General features: G+C 45.0%; 1 protein-coding gene across 11 annotated transcripts in view; it reads left to right on the plus strand.

Moving 5' to 3' along the window:
* The window catches only part of LOC118391746 (transcription factor COE1), a 177,581-nt gene extending 155,041 nt beyond the window's left edge, over window positions 1-22,540 (plus strand). For 3 of the 11 annotated variants that reach the window (XM_052457586.1, XM_052457589.1, XM_052457587.1), the window contains exons 12-17: window positions 6,911-6,976; window positions 11,401-11,626; window positions 11,749-11,928; window positions 18,785-18,979; window positions 19,174-19,242; window positions 22,344-22,540. In XM_052457586.1, coding sequence (XP_052313546.1) covers window positions 6,911-6,976; window positions 11,401-11,626; window positions 11,749-11,928; window positions 18,785-18,979; window positions 19,174-19,241 — 735 coding nt within the window. In that variant the 3' untranslated portion in view covers window position 19,242; window positions 22,344-22,540. The remainder of the gene's footprint in view (window positions 1-6,910; window positions 6,977-11,400; window positions 11,627-11,748; window positions 11,929-18,784; window positions 18,980-19,173; window positions 19,243-22,343) is intronic. The other 8 variants (XM_052457591.1, XM_052457593.1, XM_052457592.1 and 5 more) reach the window with 4 other exon arrangements.
* The last annotated feature ends 3,265 nt before the right edge of the window (window positions 22,541-25,805 follow it).

Raw genomic sequence — 25,805 nt, forward strand, 5'->3', positions numbered from 1 at the left:
AATTCGGCCTGTGGGTGATTTTATTTGACCCCCCCCCCCCAGTTCTCTGAGAATTTTTTTAATTTTTTAAATTTAACTTTTTTGGGGGGGTTGATTATTTTAGTTGTAAGACATAAAAGACTGTAAAATGATTTTAATTCAGAAATTTGTTCCCAAGTATTCCCATGCATTAATAGAGAGGCATCGGCCTATGTGATTGTGCCCAAATGTAAACAAGGTTTGAAATAATTACGTTTTTTTCTTATACTATATCTATCTGTTCGGGATTCTTGCGCCCCCCCCGACAATCCGCTAAAGGAAAAATCGGCCCATGGCTGAATGTAATTATGGACCCCTGCTGTAGGCCATCAGCGTTGAGCTGAGTGGGTTATAGTCAGGTCATGAGGTCCTCTGTCACCCACATGCCCCCTTCGCTCCCTCCCTCAACATCCTCCTAACAGTTGAGAAAAACAACCCTGTCCCCTGAGAGAGAGAGAGGGAGGCCTCATGGAGGAAAACATCCACTCTTCTTATACCTTGTATTAGCCTGAGCAGGTGCCATACAACCCTAGGGATGTCAAGCTAAACGTGTGTCTGTGTGTTTATGCATGTGCACACAGGCACGCACGTGTGCAAAAGATACACAGGTCCTGGACTATAAATGGGCATTCTGAAACAATAGGCTCACAGGATACAAGAGCGCGTTGCCTGTCCTTCATTCCTCTGTCTCTAGCACGCTGTCTCCAATATCTCCAATACACGTACAGACAGTCACATCTCCCTTCTCACATTGTTATCCGCAGGCTCAACCCTCCAAGGTTTACAATGTACGGGACAGCAATCTATGGGTGCGTGAGAGCGCGTGTGTCTGTGTGCGCAGTGTGCGTGCGTGTGTGTATATGCGTGTGTGTGGGGGGGGGGGGGGGTGCTGTTTAAGTGTGCAGGCAGCCAGAGGTGATCCATCATGGTGCAGTCGGCAGCTTGCCCTCCAGCGGGGTAGCCGATCGAAGCCTCCGCTCCCTGGACTGTATTATTGTTCCGCTAAGAGTAATTGAGTCACAGTAAAGGGGAAGACACACCAGTGTTTGTGATAGTGTGACCGCGTGTGATGCCATGATTATGCGTGTGGGCATAAGAAGGGGTTGGGGTGGGGTGGGGTAATCATCCCCCACGCATTTGACGTCTTTACTGTAACTTATTGTGAAGTGTTTGGACATGGGCGGCCAACGGGAAGTGTGTAGGTCATTTCTTTCCCAGCAGCCTCTCTGGCTGGCTGACTGGCACAGTGGCCTCCCCCTCCTCTCCTCTCTGCTGATATCACCAGCTTGGCTGCTCATCTCTGCCCTATCGATCTCCTCCTTTATTGAGGTAATAACTGTCTGTTGACGGCACTCCTTTCAACTGCTGAACTCAATCTCCCAGGGTGGAGGAGGGAGAGAGAGGGAGCGGAGGGGAGAGAGAGGGAGAAACGAGAGAAAGGTAGAAATAGAAAAAGAGAGAGAGTAAGAGAGAGGGAGAGAGAGTGAGGGAGAGAGAGTAAGAGAGCGAGAAAGAAAGAGAGAGAGAAAGAAAGAAAACAATTGAAGAAATGACAACATCCCTCTATCCAGTCTCGAAGAATGGTCTGAGTTGATAACACATCAGGCCTGGGATCAGACTGGAACCGATAATAGACAAGCTCCAGTGGATATCATTGACATTCATTTGGATCGTCACAGCAGATTTTCTAGCCTAGGTGAACAGGGAGGGAGTGATCGGGAGCAAGCGTGTGTGTGCGTGCGTGCGTGCGTGCGTGCGTGTGTGTGTGTGTGCGTGCGTGCGTGTGTGTGTATGTCGAGTGCACATATAGCTGCCCGACGGGAGCACATGGGTAGGGAGCGACAGACAGACAGACAGGCGGGCAGGGACAGACGGAGTAGTGGGCCGTGTGAAGGGATTAGGACGGGAAAGCAGAAGCTCTAATTGTTCAGTGAACATTCACACCACTACAGAGGAGACGGAGGCTCTGCCTTTAGACTGACCCCCTTGGCATGTGTTGAATAAGGACAATCTGTGGCCGCCAGGAATGATTCTATTCCCCAGCAACAACCTCCATCCGTCCCCTCAACATGTTGTTGTTTGTTCCGTAGCTCGCCCTGGCGTATCAGATATACGTGTATACAGTATATTATACAGTATATACACGCCATTCGTTTGCGCGAAAAAAAAAAGCTAACTGTCTGTATTCCACACGGCACGGTAGCATAGATCAACCGAACACACTGTGAGACCAGTCATAGCAGTAGCCACACACAAGCCCCTTGCTAACTTATTTCTATGGACTGAGATGGTACAGGGAATGTGCTGTACAATATTAGAGTCATAACAGTGAAGATACAATATCAACTTTTAGTATTTTATATTTAACTAGGAAAGTCCGTTGAGAACACATTCTTATTTACAATGACGGCCTACTGGGGAACAGTGGGTTAACTGTCTTGTTCAGGGGCAGAAAGACAGATTTCAGAACTCAGGGATTCGATCCAGCAACCTTTCGGTGACTGGTCCAACACTCGAACCACTAAGCTGCCTGCTGCCCCAATATACAATATTGGACATTTCTCCAGTGGGTCATTGAGTCACGCAGAGATGACATCATACTGTGTCGTCTCACCAACTGCTATCGTAAACGAAGTCCCAGCAGCCTGCTGCATTAGAGAGAGGAGTTAGGGGTCCGTTGGAGCAGGGGGGAGCAGGGGCTGGGCAGCGAGAGGATGACATCATCATTTTGGTCTCTCTGTTCAAGACGAACGACTCTGACCCTGCTTGTATTATGGCTCTGGTAGAACATTAGGAGATGATACAATTGCAAATGAACAAGCTCAGGGATAAATGTGTCATGTATCTGCTGGCCTGGCTTGCGTGTGAATGTGTTCTTTGCGTGTTGCCTTTACATCTAGATATGACCCAAGTGTTTCTTTCCCACCATTTCCTCTCCCTAATGTATGGTGATCACATTAGGAGCTATCATCATTTACCCAGTAAAAGCCTGTCTGATAGAGCGCAGGCACTTCCTCCTGAGAGAGAGAGAGAGAGAGAGAGAGAGAGAGAGAGACAGAGAGAGAGAGAGAGAGAGAGAGAGAGAGAGAGAGAGAGAGAGAGAGAGAGAGAGGGATAGAGATAGAGATAGAGATAGAGATAGAGAGAGAGATAGAGATAGAGATAGAGATAGAGATAGATAGAGAGAGAGAGAGAGAGACAGACAGACAGACAGACAGACAGACAGACAGACAGACAGACAGACAGACAGACAGACAGACAGACAGACAGACAGACAGACAGACAGACAGACAGACAGACAGACAGACAGACAGACAGACTGACAGACAGACAGACAGAGACAAAGAGAGAGGGAAGGAGAAAGAGAGAGAGAAAGAGAGAGTGTCGCACGGTCATCTAGAGAGAGAGAGTGGTCCTATTGCAGGAAGACAGTCAGCTAGCACATGGATACACACACATACATATACACACACACAATATTGTTTCTACAGTTTAGTGTGAAGAACAATGGTGAAATAAATCATTCTAGTAAGTACATCTAGTCATAAACAGACTGTAGTATAAAGGGTGAGAGCCGTAGAACCTTAGCTAATTTATATGAAGTGTGTTCTGGGTTTGTGAAGCAGCAAGACAGGAGTCCATGTTCGGTTAATGATGGTGCTGACCAACTGGAGGATCGGGTTGCTTTCCTGTTTATCGCTGGGCGCCTGCGTTTACTGTAACCCAGGAGGAAATGGATTCGGGTTACACAAACCAGGCCAATGGATCATGCTGATGTCACTATCTATCTATCTATCTATCTATCTATCTATCTATCTATCTATCTATCTATCTATATATCTATCTATCTATCTATCTATCTATCTATCTATCTATCTGTCTATCTGTCTGTCTGTCTGTCTGTCTGTCTGTCTGTCTGTCTGTCTGTCTGTCTGTCTGTCTGTCTGTCTGTCGGTCGTATCATGCATATATATATATATTGATCACGGCAGAGACAGGATGAGATGGAGAGGTTAGGGTTTAGACAGAGAGAGCAGAGCGTGTTGGAGGATAGAGAAAAGTTCCGGGGGTCATGAGGAGAGGGGAACAGCTCAGGAGAGAGGTGTGTGCGGGGTTTGTGTCTCAGCCTGCGTCCTCTGTGATTTATCCTTGGTGTTTGTGTTCACCCAGTAATGTGTGTGATCTGAGTTTCCCCTCGTCTCTCTCATCTCCATCTGATGGAAGGCTTCCCTTGTCCCACATGTCCCTCCATAGCTCTCTGGGGCCAGGGGCTGGAGCCACACAGAGAGACGACAAGACCAAAGAAACACACTCTCCTCCATCTCTCTGTACTCTCTCCATATTCTCTCTATATTCTCCCCGGACCCCCGTGTCTCTCCATCCCTCCATCTCTCTGGGGCTGTGGGAGGCTGGGAGGCGGGCGCAGTGTGGAGTGGTCTCTCTTCCCTCCCCCAGTCCTCCCCCGGCCCACTGAGCCAGTAATGAGAGGTTAACACAGTGGCAGCGCTGCCATAATTGAGTGAATTTAGCACCTTGGACAGCGCACTAAAACTCCTTATTGCTTTCCTGACCTCCTCATCATGTTCTGTCTGTATGGTCCCCGGGTTTGAGAGGCAATATGTTCCAGCGCTGCACACACACACACACAGACAGACACACACGCCTACACAGCTTCACCCACACGCCTACACACACATGCTGCAGGGCGTGTTCAGAGCAGAGGTTAACACCGGGAACGGGAGAGCAATTTTCTGCTTGTCGCTCCGCAGCCTCACGCTGTGGGCCCAGCACATTAACTTTTAAAAAGGACCCTTCACACACAGGTGTCTGCTTAAACAGGGGCAGGGGGTGGGGGGGGGCATAGGAAGGAGAAAAGGATGAATGTAAAGATGAAAACAGATTCATCTGATTAGGGTAGAGTGGTGTTTCTGTACAGTTAATATGGGAGCTCCTATGCATTATAATGTCATATTATAAACTGAGTGGTTCGAACCCTGAATGCTGATTGGCTGACAGCCGTGGTATATCAGACCGTATACCACATGTATGACAAGTTATTTATTTTTACGGCTCTAATAAGGCACCTTGGGGGTTTGTGGTATATGGCTAATATACCACGGCTAGGGGCTGTATCCAGGCACTCCACATTGCGTCGTGTGAAAGAAAAGTCCTTAGCCGTGGTATATTGGCCATATACCACACCCACCTCGTGCCTTATAGCTTAATTGACAGTTGTTGTCTTTGGATTCACCTTTCCATTGTTTAACACCAGTTAAACAGCAGCAGTTTCTATATATTTATTATTTTCTGCATTGTAGAATAAAAGAGATGACATCACAACTAATGAAATAACACACATGGCATCATGTAGGAACCCCCCCAAAAAGTGATAAACATAGTCAAACATAAGGGGTTTTTCATAGTTGCGATGTCTTCTCGTTTTTTCTACAATGTAGAAAATATTCAACAACTAAAGGAAAACCCTTGAATGAGTAGAGGCGTGTCCAAACGTTGGACTGGTACTGCATGTCTGAATTCGCAGTTGTAAGTAGAAGTTCTGTAACTGAACGTGTATGTCTGAGAATAATTGTACACAAAAAAATATTCGGATCGAGGGTAGCCAAAAGGAAATGAGTCTATAGCGAAGCCTTAATGTGATTTTCAGACAGTCGGAGTGGTCTGAATTTCTATCTTTTCTGGACCTGGCATGTCAGAACGCATAAGACACGTTAAAAAAAAACAACAACGCTTCCTTTAGGAAATCATTTCTAATTCAAAAAATAAAAAAAACTTGACAACACATAATGTGCTTTTAAGACAACAAGAAAAACAACTTATTTAACAAAACAAGTCCAAATGACAGAGAAATGAATGCAATTATTGTTGTCGGTGTCCCTGGGGGGCTGCGTCTTAGATTGGAGATAAGAGTGAAGTTCCCAAGGCAGCCGTAAAACGTTTGATGAGTTGGAGAGGAGGGAGTCTAGTGCTTATGAGAAACAACAGCCAACAGGATACATACAGCAATATTTCACACAGTTGGCATAGCTTGGCTCAGGATACTCCCCCCACCCCCCTGGAATGATTCACTTGAAGAATCGTTTCTCGTTAACAAAAATGCCTTTGTGTTGACGACTGTCGTCTAATTGCCATGGAAATATGTTCTGAGAAAGAAGTGTCTTTGCTCAAATAAAATAAATCCCAACACCAATGAATAGTGTATGAAGAAGTGCTTAGTGACCTTTACACACAGATTGCATTGTCTTTCTCCAATAGAAAACAGATGTAGAGGGAGCGCAATACTGGTGCTATTCTCTCTCTCTCTCTCTCTCTCTCTCTCTCTCTCTCTGTCATAATCTGAACAATTGAACAGGCTTCTCTGTACAGTATTTTACCATGTGTTAGTCTTGAATTGTTAGTGTTAGTTTGTTGGCTATGGTACTCACTAAAAGGAATTGTTCAAGGTATTCCAGGAAAAGACCAAATTGCATGTAAAAGAGCCAGGACAGAGGTGAAAGTTGAAGGTTTTACAGTAGATGACACAACCACGAATCTGGGGTCTTTCCATGCTTATTGCTGAACAAAAATGTATTTCTACACATTCTCACCCTCTCTCTCTCTCTCTCTCTCTCTCTCTCTCTCTCTCTCTCTCTCTCTCTTACCCTTTCTTTCTTTCTTTCTCCCCCTCTTGCTCTCTCTCTCCAATTCTTTCCCTCTGTCTTTCTTTCTCTTCCTCTTTCCTTTCCCCCTCTCTCTCTCTCTCTTTCCCTGTCCCCCCCCTCTCTCTCTCTCTCTCTCTCTCTCTCTCTCTCTCTCTCTCCCTCTCTCCCTGTCCCCCCCTCTCTCTCTCTCTCCCTCTCCCTCTCTCCCTGTCCCACTCTCTCTCTGTCTACAGGAGGTGATTCTGAAGAGGGCAGCAGACCTTGTGGAGGCTTTGTATGGGATGCCCCACAACAACCAGGTGAGGTTCAGACAGACAAACGCCACCTCACTCTCAGGTCTGCTCTCCCTCTGTCCCCTCCACATCCTGCCACATCGCCTGCATCCGCGTTGACGCCAGTTATTCACCATTATTAATTCATCTCCGGTGGTTAATAACATGCCTGATCAAATATTCATCAAATACTTACAAGACATGTCCACATTAATTATTCCCACTATTACTAATATATTGCCACTTTGTGAAAAAAGTGATTACACATGAAACATACAGGAAGTCATTTGTAAGCTACTTAGAGTCATCCTGTCTAGACGAGGGGAGGGCTGTAACGGTAATATATGGGGGAAATGACGTGTTGACTAATGCTCGCAGGTACGGCACCGTTACAGTGGTACTAATGTGAACACTGCTTGAACTGGTGTTGTTCGTGTTAGCAGTCCTTTAACTGTCACCAATGTTGTTCATGTTAGCAGTCCTTTAACTGTCACCAATGTTGTTCGTGTTAGCAGTCCTTTAACTGTCACCAATGTTGTTTGTGTTAGCAGTCCTTTAACTGTCACCAATGTTGTTCATGTTAGCAGTCCTTTAACTGTCACCAATGTTGTTCGTGTTAGCAGTCCTTTAACTGTCACCAATGTTGTTCGTGTTAGCAGTCCTTTAACTGTCACCAATGTTGTTCATGTTAGCAGTCCTTTAACTGTCACCAATGTTGTTCATGTTAGCAGTCCTTTAACTGTCACCAATGTTGTTCATGTTAGCAGTCCTTTAACTGTCACCAATGTTGTTCGTGTTAGCAGTCCTTTAACTGTCACCAATGTTGTTTGTGTTAGCAGTCCTTTAACTGTCACCAATGTTGTTCATGTTAGCAGTCCTTTAACTGTCACCAATGTTGTTCATGTTAGCAGTCCTTTAACTGTCACCAATGTTGTTCGTGTTAGCAGTCCTTTAACTGTCACCAATGTTGTTCATGTTAGCAGTCCTTTAACTGTCACCAATGTTGTTCATGTTAGCAGTCCTTTAACTGTCACCAATGTTGTTCATGTTAGCAGTCCTTTAACTGTCACCAATGTTGTTCGTGTTAGCAGTGCTTTAACTGTCACCAATGTTGTTCGTGTTAGCAGTCCTTTAACTGTCACCAATGTTGTTCATGTTAGCAGTCCTTTAACTGTCACCAATGTTGTTCATGTTAGCAGTCCTTTAACTGTCACCAATGTTGTTCATGTTAGCAGTCCTTTAACTGTCACCAATGTTGTTCGTGTTAGCAGTCCTTTAACTGTCACCAATGTTGTTCGTGTTAGCAGTCCTTTAACTGTCACCAATGTTGTTCATGTTAGCAGTCCTTTAACTGTCACCAATGTTGTTCATGTTAGCAGTCCTTTAACTGTCACCAATGTTGTTCATGTTAGCAGTCCTTTAACTGTCACCAATGTTGTTCATGTTAGCAGTCCTTTAACTGTCACCAATGTTGTTCATGTTAGCAGTCCTTTAACTGTCACCAATGTTGTTCATGTTAGCAGTCCTTTAACTGTCACCAATGTTGTTCATGTTAGCAGTCCTTTAACTGTCACCAATGTTGTTCATGTTAGCAGTCCTTTAACTGTCACCAATGTTGTTCATGTTAGCAGTCCTTTAACTGTCACCAATGTTGTTCATGTTAGCAGTCCTTTAACTGTCACCAATGTTGTTCATGTGAATGCTCCTTTAACTGTCACCAATGTTGTTCATGTGAATGCTACTTTAACTGTCACCAATGTTGTTCATGTGAATTCTACTTTAACTGTCACCAATGTTGTTCATGTTAGCAGTCCTTTAACTGTCACCAATGTTGTTCATGTGAATGCTCCTTTAACTGTCACCAATGTTGTTCATGTTAGCAGTCCTTTAACTGTCACCAATGTTGTTCATGTTAGCAGTCCTTTAACTGTCACCAATGTTGTTCATGTGAATGCTCCTTTAACTGTCACCAATGTTGTTCATGTGAATGCTACTTTAACTGTCACCAATGTTGTTCATGTGAATGCTACTTTAACTGTCACCAATGTTGTTCATGTGAATGCTAATTTAACTGTCACCAATGTTGTTCATGTGAATGCTACTTTAACTGTCACCAATGTTGTTCATGTGAATGCTCCTTTAACTGATACCAATGTTGTTCATGTGAATGCTACTTTAACTGATACCAATGTTGTTCATGTGAATGCTACCTTTGCTAACTGTCACCAATGTTGTTCATTGTTCATGTTGTTCAATGAATACTACTTTAACTGTGAATGTCACCAATGTTGTTCATGTGTGCTACTTTAACTGCAGTCCTTTAACTGTCACCAATGTTGTTCATGTGAATGCTCCTTTAACTGTCACCAATGTTGTTCATGTGAATGCTACTTTAACTGTCACCAATGTTGTTCATGTGAATGCTACTTTAACTGTCACCAATGTTGTTCATGTGAATGCTACTTTAACTGTCACCAATGTTGTTCATGTGAATGCTACTTTAACTGTCACCAATGTTGTTCATGTGAATGCTACTTTAACTGATACCAATGTTGTTCATGTGAATGCTACTTTAACTGTCACCAATGTTGTCCATGTGAATGCTACTTTAACTGTCACCAATGTTGTTCATGTGAATGCTACTTTAACTGTCACCAATGTTGTTCATGTGAATTCTACTTTAACTGTCACCAATGTTGTTCATGTGAATGCTACTTTAACTGCAGTCCTTTAACTGTCACCAATGTTGTTCATGTGAATGCTCCTTTAACTGATACCAATGTTGATCATGTGAATGCTACTTTAACTGTCACCAATGTTGTTCATGTGAATGCTACTTTAACTGTCACCAATGTTGTTCATGTGAATGCTACTTTAACTGTCACCAATGTTGTTCATGTGAATGCTACTTTAACTGTCACCAATGTTGTTCATGTGAATGCTACTTTAACTGTCACCAATGTTGTTCATGTGAATGCTACTTTAACTGTCACCAATGTTGTTCATGTGAATTCTACTTTAACTGTCACCAATGTTGTTCATGTGAATGCTACTTTAACTGTCACCAATGTTGTTCATGTGAATGCTACTTTAACCGATACTTTGTTCAAATGTCACCAATGTTGTTCATGTGAATGCTACTTTAACTGTCACCAATGTTGTTCATGTGAATGCTACTTTAACTGTCACCAATGTTGTTCATGTGAATGCTACTTTAACTGATACCAATGTTGTTCATGTGAATGCTACTTTAACTGTCACCAATGTTGTTCATGTGAATTCTACTTTAACTGACACCAATGTTGTTCATGTGAATGCTACTTTAACTAATACCAATGTTGTTCATGTGAATGCTACTTTAACTGATACCAATGATGTTCACATTAATTCTACTCTAACTGATACCAATGTTGTTCATGTGAATGCTACTTTAACTGATACCAATGTTGTTCACATTAATTCTACTCTAACTGATACCAATGTTGTTCATGTGAATGCTACTTTAACTGTCACCAATGTTGTTCATGTGAATGCTACTTTAACTGTCACCAATGTTGTTCATGTGAATTCTACTTTAACTGTCACCAATGTTGTCCATGTGAATGCTACTTTAACTGTCACCAATGTTGTTCATGTGAATGCTACTTTAACTGTCACCAATGTTGTTCATGTGAATGCTACTTTAACTGATTGCAATGTTGTTCATGTGAATGCTACTTTAACTGATAGCAATGTTGTTCATGTGAATGCTACTTTAACTGATAGCAATGTTGTTCATGTGAATGCTACTTTAACTGATAGCAATGTTGTTCATGTGAATGCTACTTTAACTGATACCAATGTTGTTCATGTGAATGCTACTTTAACTGTCACCAATGATGTGAATGCTACTTTAACTGATAGAAATGTTGTTCATGTGAATGCTACTTTAACTGATAGCAATGTTGTTCATGTGAATGCTACTTTAACTGATAGCAATGTTGTTCATGTGAATGCTACTTTAACTGATACCAATGTTGTTCATGTGAATACTACTTTAACCGATACCAATGTTGTTCATGTGAATGCTACTTTAACTGATAGCAATGTTGTTCATGTGAATGCTACTTTAACTGATACCAATGTTGTTCATGTGAATGCTACTTTAACTGATAGCAATGTTGTTCATGTGAATGCTACTTTAACTGATACCAATGTTGTTCATTTACCGATACCAATTTCGTTCATGTGAATTCTACTTTAACTGATAGCAATGTTGTTCATGTGAATGCTACTTTAACTGATAGCAATGTTGTTCATGTGAATGCTACTTTAACTGATACCAATGTTGTTCATGTGAATGCTACTTTAACTGATAGCAATGTTGTTCACATGAAAGCTACGGTTTTATTTGTCAGCGCTCCTCTACCAGTATATGTGAACGCTCGTCTAACTGTGTTCTCCTGTGGCAGGAGATTATTCTGAAGCGGGCGGCGGACATAGCAGAGGCTCTCTACAATGTTCCCAGGAACCACAACCAACTGAGCGGCCTGGGCAATAGCTCCGTCCACGCAGGCATGATGGGGGTCAACTCCTTCCCTGGCCAGCTGGCCGTCAATGTGTCCGAGTCCTCCCAGGGAGCCAATCAGGGTGAGGGGGCGGGTCGATACGGGTGTGGCGCTATCGTCATAGAAACCGGTAACTGAAAAGCAATGTAGTCACTGTGAAGTTATCTGTGAAGTTACATTTTTCCGTCTTTCTTTGGTTGAACAAGGTGACTGATCTGTCTTTGTTCTGTCTCTGTCGGTCTGTCTGTGTAGGTTTCAGTCGGAACACGAGCAGCGTGTCTCCACATGGCTATGTGCCCAGCTCCACCCCCCAGCAGACTAACTACAGCTCTGTGACCACCAGCATGAACGGCTACGGCAACACTGTCATGTCCAACCTGGGAGGATCCCCCAGCTTCCTCAACGGCAGCGCTGCCAACTCGCCCTACGCCAGTGAGTCCCACTCTAGCTCTTCTACTCACCCACACCCAGCTCACAGCCGCCTTCACCCACCTCCATCCATCCAGTCAGCCGACCCACCCACACCCAGCTCACAGCCGCCTTCACCCACCTCCATCCATCCGGTCAGCCGACCCACCCACACCCAGCTCACAGCCGCCTTCACCCACCTCCATACATCCGGTCAGCCGACCCACCCACACCCAGCTCTCACACTCACCCACCCACACTCAGCTCACCCACATTATCACCCACAATTCACTGCAGAGCTCCCCCTATTGACCTGACTGCTGCTGTAAATGCATGAAACCCCCATTCCTCCCTGGGACTCTAATTGAATCCAGTGGTGTGTGTGTCTGTCTGAAGAGCTGTTCAGTATGGGTTCTGGTCTGTAGTCCAGTGGTCTGTCTGAAGAGCTGTTCAGTATGGGTTCTGGTCTGTAGTCCAGTGGTCTGTCTGAAGAGCTGTACAGTATGGGTTCTGGTCTGTAGTCCAGTGGTCTGTCTGAGGAGCTGTTCAGCTGTTCTGGTCTGTAGTCCAGTTTTTCCTGTGTAGTCCAGTGGTCTGTCTGAAGAGCTGTACAGTATGGGTTCTGGTCTGTAGTCCAGTGGTCTGTCTGAAGAGCTGTACAGTATGGGTTCTGGTCTGTAGTCCAGTGGTCTGTCTGAAGAGCTGTACGGTATGGGTTCTGGTCTGTAGTCCAGTGGTCTGTCTGAAGTGGTCTGTCTGAAGAGCTGTACAGTATGGGTTCTGGTCTGTAGTCCAGTGGTCTGTCTGAAGAGCTGTACAGTATGGGTTCTGGTCTGTAGTCCAGTGGTCTGTCTGAAGAGCTGTACAGTATGGGTTCTGGTCTGTAGTCCAGTGGTCTGTCTGAAGAGCTGTACAGTATGGGTTCTGGTCTGTAGTAGTGGTCTGTCTGTTCTGGTCTGTAGTCCAGTGGTCTGTCTGAAGAGCTGTACAGTATGGGTTCTGGTCTGTAGTCCAGTGGTCTGTCTGAAGAGCTGTACAGTATGGGTTCTGGTCTGTAGTCCAGTGGTCTGTCTGAAGAGCTGTACAGTATGGGTTCTGGTCTGTAGTCCAGTGGTCTGTCTGAAGTGGTCTGTCTGAGCTGTACAGTATGGGTTCTGGTCTGTAGTCCAGTGGTCTGTCTGAAGAGCTGTACAGTATGGGTTCTGGTCTGTAGTCCAGTGGTCTGTCTGAAGAGCTGTAGTATGGGTTCTGGTCTGTAGTCTGGGTCTGTCTGTAGTCCAGTGGTCTGTCTGAAGAGCTGTACAGTATGGGTTCTGGTCTGTAGTCCAGTGGTCTGTCTGAAGAGCTGTACAGTATGGGTTCTGGTCTGTAGTCCAGTGGTCTGTCTGAAGAGCTGTTCAGTATGGGTTCTGGTCTGTAGTCCAGTGGTCTGTCTGAAGAGCTGTACAGTATGGGTTCTGGTCTGTAGTCCAGTGGTCTGTCTGAAGAGCTGTACAGTATGGGTTCTGGTCTGTAGTCCAGTGGTCTGTCTGAAGAGCTGTACAGTATGGGTTCTGGTCTGTAGTCCAGTTGTCAGTGGTATGGGTTCTGTCTGAAGTCCAGTTGTCTGTCTGACACTGTAGTCCAGTTGTCTGTCTGAAGAGCTGTACTATGGGTTCTGGTCTGTAGTCCAGTGGTCTGTCTGAAGAGCTGTACATGGGTTCTGGTCTGTAGTCCAGTTGTCTGTCTGAAGAGCTGTACATGGGTTCTGGTCTGTAGTCCAGTTGTCTGTCTGAAGAGCTGTACGGTATGGGTTCTGGTCTGTAGTCCAGGGTCTGTGGTCTGTCTGTAGTCCAGTGGTCTGTCTGAAGAGCTGTACAGTATGGGTTCTGGTCTGTAGTCCAGTGGTCTCGTCTGAAGAGCTGTACAGTATGGGTTCTGGTCTGTAGTCCAGTGGTCTGTCTGAAGAGCTGTACAGTATGGGTTCTGGTCTGTAGTCCAGTGGTCTGTCTGAAGAGCTGTACAGTATGGGTTCTGGTCTGTAGTCCAGTGGTCTGTCTGAAGAGCTGTACAGTATGGGTTCTGGTCTGTAGTCCAGTGGTCTGTCTGAAGAGCTGTACAGTATGGGTTCTGGTCTGTAGTCCAGTGGTCTGTCTGAAGAGCTGTACAGTATGGGTTCTGGTCTGTAGTCCAGTGGTCTGTCCTGTAGTATGGGTTCTGGTCTGTAGTCCAGTGGTCTGTCTGAAGAGCTGTACAGCCTGTAGTCCAGTGGTCTGTCTGAAGAGTGGGTTCCTGTAGTCCAGTGGTCTGTCTGAAGAGCTGTACAGTATGGGTTCTGGTCTGTAGTCCAGTGGTCTGTCTGAAGAGCTGTACAGTATGGGTTCTGGTCTGTAGTCCAGTGGTCTGTCTGAAGAGCTGTACGGTATGGGTTCTGGTCTGTAGTCCAGTGGTCTGTCTGAAGAGCTGTACAGGGTTCTGGTCTGTAGTCCAGTGGTCTGTCTGAAGAGCTGTACAGTATGGGTTCTGGTCTGTAGTCCAGTGGTCTGTCTGAAGAGCTGTACAGTATGGGTTCTGGTCTGTAGTCCAGTGGTCTGTCTGAAGAGCTGTACAGTATGGGTTCTGGTCTGTAGTCCAGTGGTCTGTCTGAAGAGCTGTACAGTATGGGTTCTGGTCTGTAGTCCAGTGGTCTGTCTGAAGAGCTGTACAGTATGGGTTCTGGTCTGTAGTCCAGTGGTCTGTCTGAAGAGCTGTACCTGGTCTGTAGTCCAGTGGTCCTGAAGAGCTGTACGGTATGGGTTCTGGTCTGTAGTCCAGTGGTCTGTCTGAAGAGCTGTACAGTATGGGTTCTGGTCTGTAGTCCAGTGGTCTGTCTGAAGAGCTGTACAGTATGGGTTCTGGTCTGTAGTCCAGTGGTCTGTCTGAAGAGCTGTACAGTATGGGTTCTGGTCTGTAGTGTACCAGTGTGGTCTGTCTGAAGAGCTGTACAGTATGGGTTCTGGTCTGTAGTCCAGTGGTCTGTCTGAAGAGCTGTACAGTGGTCTGTCTGAAGAGCTTCAGTATGGGTTCTGGTCTGTAGTCCAGTGGTCTGTCTGAAGAGCTGTACAGTATGGGTTCTGGTCTGTAGTCCAGTGGTCTGTCTGAAGAGCTGTACAGTAGGGTTCTGGTCTGTAGTCCAGTGGTCTGTCTGAAGAGCTGGTATGGGTTCTGGTCTGTAGTCCAGTGGTCTGTCTGAAGAGCTGTACAGTATGGGTTCTGGTCTGTAGTCCAGTCTGTGTACAGTAGTCCAGTGGTCTGTCTGAAGAGCTGTGTATGGGTTCTGGTCTGTAGTCCAGTGGTCTGTCTGAAGAGCTGTTCATGGGTTCTGGTCTGTATCCAGTGGTCTGTCTGAAGAGCTGTACAGTATGGGTTCTGGTCTGTAGTCCAGTGGTCTGTCTGAAGAGCTGTACAGTATGGGTTCTGGTCTGTAGTCCAGTCCAGTGGTCTGTCTGAAGTGGTCTGTCTGCTGTACAGTATGGGTTCTGGTCTGTAGTCCAGTGGTCTGTCTGAAGAGCTGTTCAGTATGGGTTCTGGTCTGTAGTCCAGTGGTCTGTCTGAAGAGCTGTACAGTATGGGTTCTGTATAGTCCAGTGGTCTGTGTACTGGGTTCTGGTCTGTAGTCCAGTGGTCTGTCTGAAGAGCTGTACAGTATGGGTTCTGGTCTGTAGTCCAGTGGTCTGTCTGAAGAGCTGTACAGTATGGGTTCTGGTCTGTAGTCCAGTGGTCTGTCTGAAGAGCTGTTCAGTATGGGTTCTGGTCTGTAAGTGGTAGCTGTCTGAAGAGCTGTACAGTATGGGTTCTGGTCTGTAGTCCAGTGGTCTGTCTGAAGAGCTTCTGGTCTGTAGTCAGTGGTCTGTCTGAAGAGCTCTGGTCTGTAGTCCAGTGGTCTGTCTGAAGAGCTGTACAGTATGGGTTCTGGTCTGTAGTCCAGTGGTCTGTCTGAAGAGCTGTACAGTATGGGTTCTGGTCTGTAGTCCAGTGGTCTGTCTGAAGAGCTGTACGGTATGGGTTCTGGTCTGTAGTCCAGTGGTCTGTCTGAAGAGCTGTACGGTATGGGTTCTGGTCTGTAGTCCAGTGGTCTGTCTGAAGAGCTGTACAGTATGGGTTCTGGTCTGTAGTCCAGTGGTCTGTCTGAAGTGTACATGGGTTCTGGTCTGTAGTCTGGTCTGTCTGAAGAGCTGTACAGTATGGGTTCTGGTCTGTAGTCCAGTGGTCTGTCTGAAGAGCTGTACAGTATGGTCTGTAGTCCAGTGGTTCTGAAGAGCTGGTCTGTCTGTAGTCCAGTGGTCTGTCTGAAGAGCTGTACAGTATGGGTTCTGGTCTGTAGTCCAGTGGTCTGTCTGAAGAGCTGTACAGTATGGGTTCTGGTCTGTAGTCCAGTGGTCTGTCTGAAGAGCTGTTCAGTATGGGTTCTGGTCTGTAGTCCAGTGGTCTGTCTGAAGAGCTGTACAGTATGTTCTGGTCTGTAGTCCAGTGGTCTGTCTGAAGAGCTGTACAGTATGGGTTCTGGTCTGTAGTCCAGTGGTCTGTCTGAAGAGCTGTAGTATGGGTTCTGGTCTGTAGTCCAGTGGTCTGTCTGAAGAGCTGTACAGTATGGGTTCTGGTCTGTAGTCCAGTGGTCTGTCTGAAGAGCTGTACAGTATGGGTTCTGGTCTGTAGTCCAGTGGTCTGTCTGAAGAGCTGTACTTCTGGTCTGTAGTCCAGTGGTCTGTCTGAAGAGCTGTACGGTATGGGTTCTGGTCTGTAGTCCAGTGGTCTGTCTGAAGAGCTGGTCTGGTCTGTAGTCCAGTGGTCTGTCTGAAGAGCAGTATGGGTTGGTCTGGTCTATGGGTTCTGGTCTGTAGTCCAGTGGTCTGTCTGAAGAGCTGTACAGTATGGGTTCTGGTCTGTAGTCCAGTGGTCTGTCTGAAGAGCTGTACAGTATGGGTTCTGGTCTGTAGTCCAGTGGTCTGTCTGAAGAGCTGTACAGTATGGGTTCTGGTCTGTAGTCCAGTGGTCTGTCTGAAGAGCTGTACAGTATGGGTTCTGGTCTGTAGTCCAGTGGTCTGTCTGAAGAGCTGTACAGTATGGGTTCTGGTCTGTAGTCCAGTGGTCTGTCTGAAGAGCTGTACAGTATGGGTTCTGGTCTGTAGTCCAGTGGTCTGTCTGAAGAGCTGTACAGTATGGGTTCTGGTCTGTAGTCCAGTGGTCTGTCTGAAGAGCTGTACAGTATGGGTTCTGGTCTGTAGTCCAGTGGTCTGTCTGAAGAGCTGTACAGTATGGGTTCTGGTCTGTAGTCCAGTGGTCTGTCTGAAGAGCTGTACAGTATGGGTTCTGGTCTGTAGTCCAGTGGTCTGTCTGAAGAGCTGTACAGTATGGGTTCTGGTCTGTAGTCCAGTGGTCTGTCTGAAGAGCTGTACAGTATGGGTTCTGGTCTGTAGTCCAGTGGTCTGCCTGAAGAGCTGTACAGTATGGGTTCTGATCTGTAGTCCAGTGGACTGCCTAAGGGGCTGCACATTACTATACAGAGTTCTAGTCTTTGAGGAGTGATGAGAGGAGTGGGAGTTTTCTCTCCTCATTTGTTTGTTTATGAGACAGCGGTGCGTGTGACAGTGAAGCCTTCAGATCTATGGCTATTTCCCTATGGGGCTTTCTGCCTGGCAGTCTCCCAGCAATGGAGCCTGTCTTGAACAACTGTTTAAAACCAGTCCTATCCTCTAATCCTCTTTCATCTGACAGCCATACTTCCACACTGTTGTTGTTCTTCTGCTAATTCTTAATTGACTACCCTTTTCCAATTAGGAAAACACAGAGGGAGAGGGTTAGAGAGAGAGGCAGAAAGAGAAATGGGTGATTGTTTTTTTTTTTTTTTTGGGGGGTCTAATGATAGTGGGAGGAGGGAGGGTGGGTGCCAGTTGCCAAGGCTTGTGTTTGAGGACAGTTTGGCATGGATCTAAGAACCGACACCCACAGATTTCTTTCAGGGAGAGGAATCAACACTGCGATATCGACTAGCTATATGAGACTAAGAGCACTCAATAGTTAGGAGGTGAAACCATGCTGGAATGTTCTGGCTTGTGGAGGACTGCCGGCCTCTCTATTAGGCAATGTGTGTCCTTCCATCGGATTGCCCTGAAATTAGATTGAGAGCCACTGTGGTATTGCCTGTTTGCAACGCCTGACTGGCCGTATCACAGCTCCTTTCTAGGCCGGCCACAGAATTAAAGACTGTTAATTAAATCAATAAACTAATTGGAGGGGTAACAATTCAATTTCACCACTTTGGTCCCCAGGATGTTAACAAGTATTTTAAAAGGTTGGCTGACTCCATTAGACACTTCCAATCAATCCACAAGCCTGGGCTCTGTGCTTCCAATTTTCATTAATTGATTAGTTAGGACTTGATAAATGGATTGTGCCATTGTTACAAGGTTCTGCTTGGATGGAGCTATAAACCTATTTAAATGGTGCATTAACAAGAATCACTTCCAATGAAGTGTAACCAGCAGGAAAAACATTAAAGAGCAGTGAATGTTGAATTCAAATGGTTGTCTAAGTGTGCTAACATTGAATTGTTAACTGCCTAGGAGACCACTGCTAGGTGGATTGGGAAAATACTTGATCGATAGCTATTCATTTGTTAGAATGAACTTGAATATAAATTCCTCTCGTTTGAGACTCCCTCGCATACTTATGGAGTTGTATTTTCTCTTGTGTACTCGATAAGGTCTAAATCCCACCTGGTGAAATTAACCTCTTGCTATGCCCCTTCTCTCTCTGTCTTTGTCTGTCTGTCTCTCTCTTTCTCTCTCCGTCTCCCTTTCCTCTCTCCTCCCCCTCCCCCATCTCTCTCTCCCTCTCTCCCTCCCTCCCCCCATCCCTTCAGTCGTTCCCTCCAGCCCCAACATGGCGTCCTCCACCAGCCTGCCCTCTAACTGTAGCAGCTCTTCTGGGATCTTTTCCTTCTCCCCTGCCAACATGGTGTCGGCCGTCAAGCAGAAGAGCGCCTTCGCTCCCGTGGTGCGACCCCAGACCTCACCCCCGCCCACCTGCACCAGCACCAATGGCAACAGTCTCCAAGGTGAGCCCCTCACCCAGTCGAGACATTGTGTTCTTTCCGGGCCAGTCCGTGACGCTCTCTAACCAACCTCTCCGTCCCCAATATCCCCTGTCATTCCTCCTCCTCCCATCCTCTAACACATTGTTTTCTCTTCCTCTCCTCCCCTCTCCTCTCCTTCCCTATCTTCCCCTCTTTCTTTGCGCTCCCTCCCTCAGATCAGTCTTTTGTGGACTCTAGCAAGTACTCCACAGCCAGCTCGCTGCAGGGCCTGGCCTTCTCCTGAAGTATGTTACTCTCTCTTGCATGCACCCATCCACCCCTCTACTCCTCTATCTCATTAACCATCCATCTATCCATCCATCCACTCCTCCATCCATCCATCTACCCATCCATTCACCCATTACATGAACATTAACCATCCTCATACTGCAGCTGTATATGTTGAGGAAAGAGAGGATGAGAGGATATCTCTCATTTTGCTCTGTGCTTTTGTTTATCCAAGGGCATTTTGGCAGAGTCGGCATATTACTCACAAGTTTGTCCTTTTTAATTTGGCTTGAATGTTTTTGTGGTTGTCCCTAGCTTCCTGTGTGTGAATGGGGAGAAAGGGTAAGGATGTTTGGGGAGAGGGCAGGGCAGGATGTAGCTGTGTGGGTGTGGGAATACAGAGCCGACAGGACACACTGCTGTCTTCAACAGACCTCATACATGGATACAGGAAGTATCTTCCCAAGCGCAACATCAGTTGGGGAGACCCATAGGGCCCTGCAGGGCTGCAAGCATCGAGCAACAACCTTACTGTAACACAATGCGAATAGATATCTCACCATTTACATGAACCTTTTGTTTATTAAATAAACCATCCAAGCCATGAGTGGATAATCAGTACAGGAGGATTGTGTTGGAGAAGTTCTGTTTAACCATAGCGTATGTAGTGTTATGCTATGATAAGAGATCCACCAGCCTACCAGGAGCTGGGACACCAGGAGTACAACCTCATTGCTTCAACAGCCTGTAGTGTAGTGTAGTGTAGTCTAGTGTAGTGTAGTGGAGTGGAGTGGAGTGTACTTACCAGGAGCTGGGACACCAGGGGTACAACCTCATTTCTTCAACAGCCTGTAGTGTAGTGTACCTGGTAGGAGCGGAGACACCAGGAGTAGAACCTCATTGCTTCAACAGCCTGTAGTGTAGTGTAGTGTAGTGTAGTGTAGTGTAGTGTAGTGTAGTGTAGTGTAGTGGAGTGGAGTGGAGTGGAGTGGAGTGGAGTGGATTGGAGTGTACTTACCAGGAGCTGGGACACCAGGAGTACAACCTAATTTATTCAACATCCTGTAGTGTAGTGTAGTGTAGTGTAGTGTAGTGTAGTGTAGTGTAGTGTACTTACCAGGAGCTGGGACACCAGGAGTACAACCTAATTTCTTCAACATCCTGTAGTGTAGTGTAGTGTAGTGTAGTGTAGTGTAGTGTAGTGTAGTGTAGTTACACAGCGTCTCTCTTGCTCTCTTTCTGCCGTTTGTCAGACAGGCTCTTCTCTCTGATCAAACCCTCCCACTATGCTGGGAAATGATCAACAATGACAGCTGTTGGGCTCTGTTGACAATCGATACTGTCGCTATTTCCATTGACATACACACACCGACAGCGTGCGTGTGTGTGTGCTTGCATGCCTGTGTGTGTGTGTGTGTGTGTTACACTATGGCAGATCAAAGCAGAGTTGAGGCACTGTCATATACGCTGTTCTGTCAGCGAGAAGCGGTATCTAAATCCAAGCTCCTTCTCTCCCAGTTCTGTGTCAGTTGTGTGTCACAATATGACACAACTGACACGGAAGTGCCAGAAAATACCACATGCTGCCATGGTTTCTCTGCAGTCAAGCGCAGTATCAGCAGGATTTGCTGAGAAGTATTATGCCTTCCATGTAAATCAGATTGTTCTAAGATTAGTAAACCAACTCTGCACTCTTAGAAAAAAAGCGTTCCAAAAGGGTTCTTTGGCATCCCCATAGGAGAACCCGTTTTGGTTCCTGGTAGAACCCTTTTGTGTTCCATGTAGAATCCTCCGTAAAAGGGGATCTAGATCTAACTGCAACCAAAAATGGTTATCTTTTGCACTTCTTTTTCCTAGAGTGCACTTATTCAAAGGGTTCTCCTATGGGGACAGCTGAAGAAACCCTTAAGGTTTGATTCAAAGATAATTTTGTTAACCTGACATACGAATGTCAAATGATTTTGTTTTGTATGTTACACTCGTGATTTTGGTTAAGGACTTACTGTGTTTTATTGAATGAGCTTACACAGGGTGTGTGTGTGTGTGTGTGTGTGTGTGTGTGTGTGTGTGTGTGTGTGTGTGTGTGTGTGTGTGTGTGTGTGTGTGTGTGTGTGTGTGTGTGTGTGTGTGTGTGTGTGTGTGTGTGTGTGTGTGTGTGTGTGTGTGTGTGTGCGCGCGCGTGACTGTTTCTGCCTCTCTTGATTCCATCAGCAGTAGTTTGAAGCACAACGCCTGCAGAAAAACACCCAGCGTCCTCTTTTGTGTTTGTCAGCAGTTGTAGAACTAACGTCAAGTTAAATTTGCAGCAATAAGCATTTCTCCCCCACTTTAAGGAACACAGCTTAGAGGACCTCCTCCGTCCTGTCCCACTACACTGGATACGTTAGGCCATGTTCTACTCCACTCATGGCATTACCACATCTTATCATTCCCTTACCATGCACTCAAATACAATCCCTATCCCTGGGAATGATTGAAGACGATGGAGTTTCTTGTTTATTCTAGTCTAAAATGTATTACATATATATACACATATATATATATACACACATATATATATATATATATATACACACATATATATATATATATATATATATATATAGATACATACAAGATGTTGAATGACTTTCAACCCCTCCCAGCCATGTGTAGTATAGCGTTGTGTAGTATTGTGCCTGGTATGTCGTCACTGCACTGCGTTCTGTAGTCACACTTGGTCTGATTTGGAGCTCTCATTAAGCATAGCTCTGTTCCTCACATGTTGACACGGATCCCCATGCAGCCGTTTGAAGCTGCCGGGGATGATGCAATACGTCACAAACACAATGAGCCTCAGCGCATGCAAACAATTAAGAGGCCGTTTTCTTTTGACAGCACTAATCAAGCGTTTCAAGTGTCCCATTTGTGCCAATTTCCAATTTGGCGGGGCTGTGAAAAGATAGAAATGATTTATCCCTTGTTTGAAAGCGTATTTGAGTCATAGTTTCATAGGCCATAGTTTGTTATGCAGATGTGTGAACAGATTGCTTTATTTAAGAGGAATCATTATGTGAGGAAAACATTGGGCAATTGTTTATGCATTAACCGACTCTTACCCCCCTCCTCCACCCAACAGTGATTCCTGGAATGATCGTTCCTCCCATGTAAGCGGTGCGTGTGTGTGAGGAGAAGGACACACACACCCAGACATGGATCTCAGCATGTACATAAGGCTCCGGTTTAGGACTGGATCGTCAGTCCTGCATTGAAGGAATGGAACCCGTAACTCAGGCCCTTTTTAAAAGGAATCACATTTGAACAAAAAAAAAAGAAGACGAAGAAGAAGAAGAAAAAAAACGGAGAAAAAAAAAAACAGAGAATTTGCAACAACCTCTTTTGAATTTGTACACCTTGTTGACACTTTTTAAGAGGGAAGGCAAGGCCACAGATTACCCAGAAAGCCCACCGAAAAAGAAAAAAAACATTATTTATTTTGGAGAGGATTGACTCTTTCTTTTATTTAGTGCATCGTTTGTGTTTTACCTTTGTGCGAAAAATACATATTTCCCATATTTCAAAATGTAATACACACTATTAGAGGGATTTTTTTTTATTTATGAATAAAAAATAAAAAAAGATAAATGAAGAAAATGTTTGCGAAGGATAAAACAACGTGTTGAAAGTGAGCGGCAGAGAACCTCCAGTTGAATAGTGAAGACTGAATTAGATTTATACAATAACAATATGCTGGAGACTATGCCACATGCCCTAACTAACCCTAAGGCACAGAAAGACACATACATGATAGGTAGCACAAGCTAACTATGCACCATTGCAGAAACTCTCTGCTTTCGAGTTTGTTTGGGCCACCGCAAACAGCCCATACACATTTCTCTCCCTCTCATGCCAAGCAGAGACTGCCATCGCCACGACTAGCGCTTTCACTCATCTCCACAGAAAGCAAGTGATTTATCCATGATGACACATAACCAGCCATTCACCCCATGTTGGCTGTGAGTGCACCGATCGTGTCCAAGCTCCTAGGTGGTTGTCAGAGATAGAGAGCAGAGCCTGAACCTGCCCTGGATGCCAACAGTGTCTCTACTGTATGGACTCTGGACCGCTAACTTGCTGTGGAGCCGCTCAGCCAAGTCCCATAACTGTACATCAGAACCCCTTTTGTTAAAGTGTGCTCTCTCTCTCTCTCTCTCTCTCTCTCTCTCTGCCATCCACCACGAAATCTCAATGAAGGAAACCATACATTTTTAAAGGGTGTTGCCATTTCACTTTTGCTATATCGTGTGAATTAAAATGTTGTATTATTATAGTTGTTCTGTTTGTTACGCTCTCACCATGAAACTGTGATCATGGGCCGGCCATTAAAAATGTGCTTCTTATTCCACCATGTTACCGTACAACAGTTTAGGATCTGAGAAACGGAATACTGGGAGACACTTTATAGACAGACTAATGAGTCAACAGTGAGGTGTGTAGTGGTGTCCCAGCTGCCGTGGTGATCAATGGAATAGCCAGCACTGTAAAAGTTACCGACTCCTCAGATGCCTAGCAAATATCTGAATCCAACCTTTTCAATTGTTGTTTTTTGTTTGCTTTCTTGTGTGACGTGTGTTTTTTTTTTGTATATAGTAATACATTTGTTAGTCTTTGTGATTTTTTTTTTTTGCCAAAGTCATTGTTTAAGATATATTTATACATTTAAAGAAGTCTTAAGGCAGCTTTACAATATAGTGTCACGGATGTCATGTTTACTACATACTCAAAATGATCTCATCAACTTTAGCTCGGAGATTTTGGATAGTAAAAAAGGGATATACAGTATGTAAAATATCCATATAAATAATGTATGTATCTCCTGAATTTGTACATTGCTTCTTCATCATCCTTCATGTGTATGTTTTGCATTTTGTGACAGTACCGATCTGTTTTTATTTGGTTGTCTACCATGTTCCACGTTTAAATGTCATTTTGATACATTTCATTGTTATGTTTTTTTTTTTTTTTTGTTTTTGTTTTAAAGCCATACTTTCATTTCTAATTCCATCCACCCTAAAGCCATTGTCTATTTTTGTATAATTTGTTCGTTAATGAAAATGTTGCTGTTTTTCGTTTTGTCTTGATATTGGATTTGTTTTATCACATGGTAAAAGTAGCATATTATTCTTATAGTATTTAGTTATATAGGTTTTGAGAGTATATAAGTATATCATATAAATATCTTTTTTTGCTTAGATTTTTTGGCTTTCAGAAGAACTGATACTGTTGAAAAACAAACAATATGCATATGGGTTTTCTCCTCCTAGCGATGCATTTGTGTGCTAAAAGCAGGAAGACCATTTTTGGCAAAAAATATGAAAATAACCCCCCCACAAATTTTGCTTCCATCTTATTTTCCCTTTCCCCTCTGTTGTCTCACCAAAATCTGAACCAGCAGTTTAGATGCCTTAACAATGCAAAGCCACAGCCGTCAGTGTAGAGTAGAGACCCCACCAGTGCTCTGCTAACATACTTCAAAATGGGTGCAACAAGCAAAATATAGAGATGGGGTAGCACAAGTGGAGTTGTTCCTTATCCTGGAACCCTGAGGAATGTTTACCTGTTTTCCCTGTCACAGTGAGCGCTCGGCACGGCAAGGCAGAGAGAGTGGCAGGTAGTAAGAGGAGAGGAGAGCTGTAGGATAGAGAGGAAGAGGAGGGAGGGAGGGAGGGAGGGAGGGAGGGAGGGAGGTGGATGGGGCTGGCTGGCTGATGGGGGGAGGACACTGTGATGAGATGACTGAGAAGAGAAGGGAGGATAAATATTTAATGTGTTGAGCAGCTGGAGGGGTAAGGAGTGGTGGAGGAGAGGAGGAGAGGAGTGAGGTGCACTGCAATACTCATTTGAAGCCAAGCCTCCCCTTCATATTCCTCTCTCATATACACAGCTAGGGGTGGGTTGATGGTGAAGCCATATTCTATCTACTGTTTGATTCTGTTTGAGAAAGGTTATGGTACAACAACAGATCTGATGATGAACAGTTTTAAATGACAGCACAATAATCTGTACACACAAGTCATTTTACACCCTTGCTTCGACAATAGCTACTGCCCTCTTCTGACTCTCCCCCTTTTCTCTTCCCCTCCCTTTATATACAAATTGAGCCACCTGTTTATCTCTGACATGGGTCATATGACCACTCTTTGTAGTCTTTTGTGTGTGTGAGCGTGCGTGCGTGTGTGCGTGCGTGTGCGCGTGTGTGTTCGCGCTAACAGTCCTCTGAAAGAGAACGTGGCTTTTTAATTTAATTGCTGACGGATATTTTTTTGAAGTGACTTTATTAGGAGGGGGACAATTTAAACTGAGGATTCTGAGGACGAGGGAGTCTCTTGTAAAATGCACTTGTGTAATGATGAGTTCAGCATTGTGACTCAGTTCTCCTGTCTTTCGGGTACAGGGACAGATACGTTTGAGGTTTACTGTGTCACCGCCCAGCCAAGAGTATAGAGCCATCCCTGTCAGGGAGGTGGCCACCTGGTCAACGAAAGGAATGAAATTGTTCTCTGAATCCTATTGTCACCCTTTTGAGCCCATCTCTCCATTT

Source organism: Oncorhynchus keta, chromosome 12, assembly GCF_023373465.1.
Source record: "Oncorhynchus keta strain PuntledgeMale-10-30-2019 chromosome 12, Oket_V2, whole genome shotgun sequence".
NCBI classification, from domain to species: domain Eukaryota; kingdom Metazoa; phylum Chordata; class Actinopteri; order Salmoniformes; family Salmonidae; genus Oncorhynchus; species Oncorhynchus keta.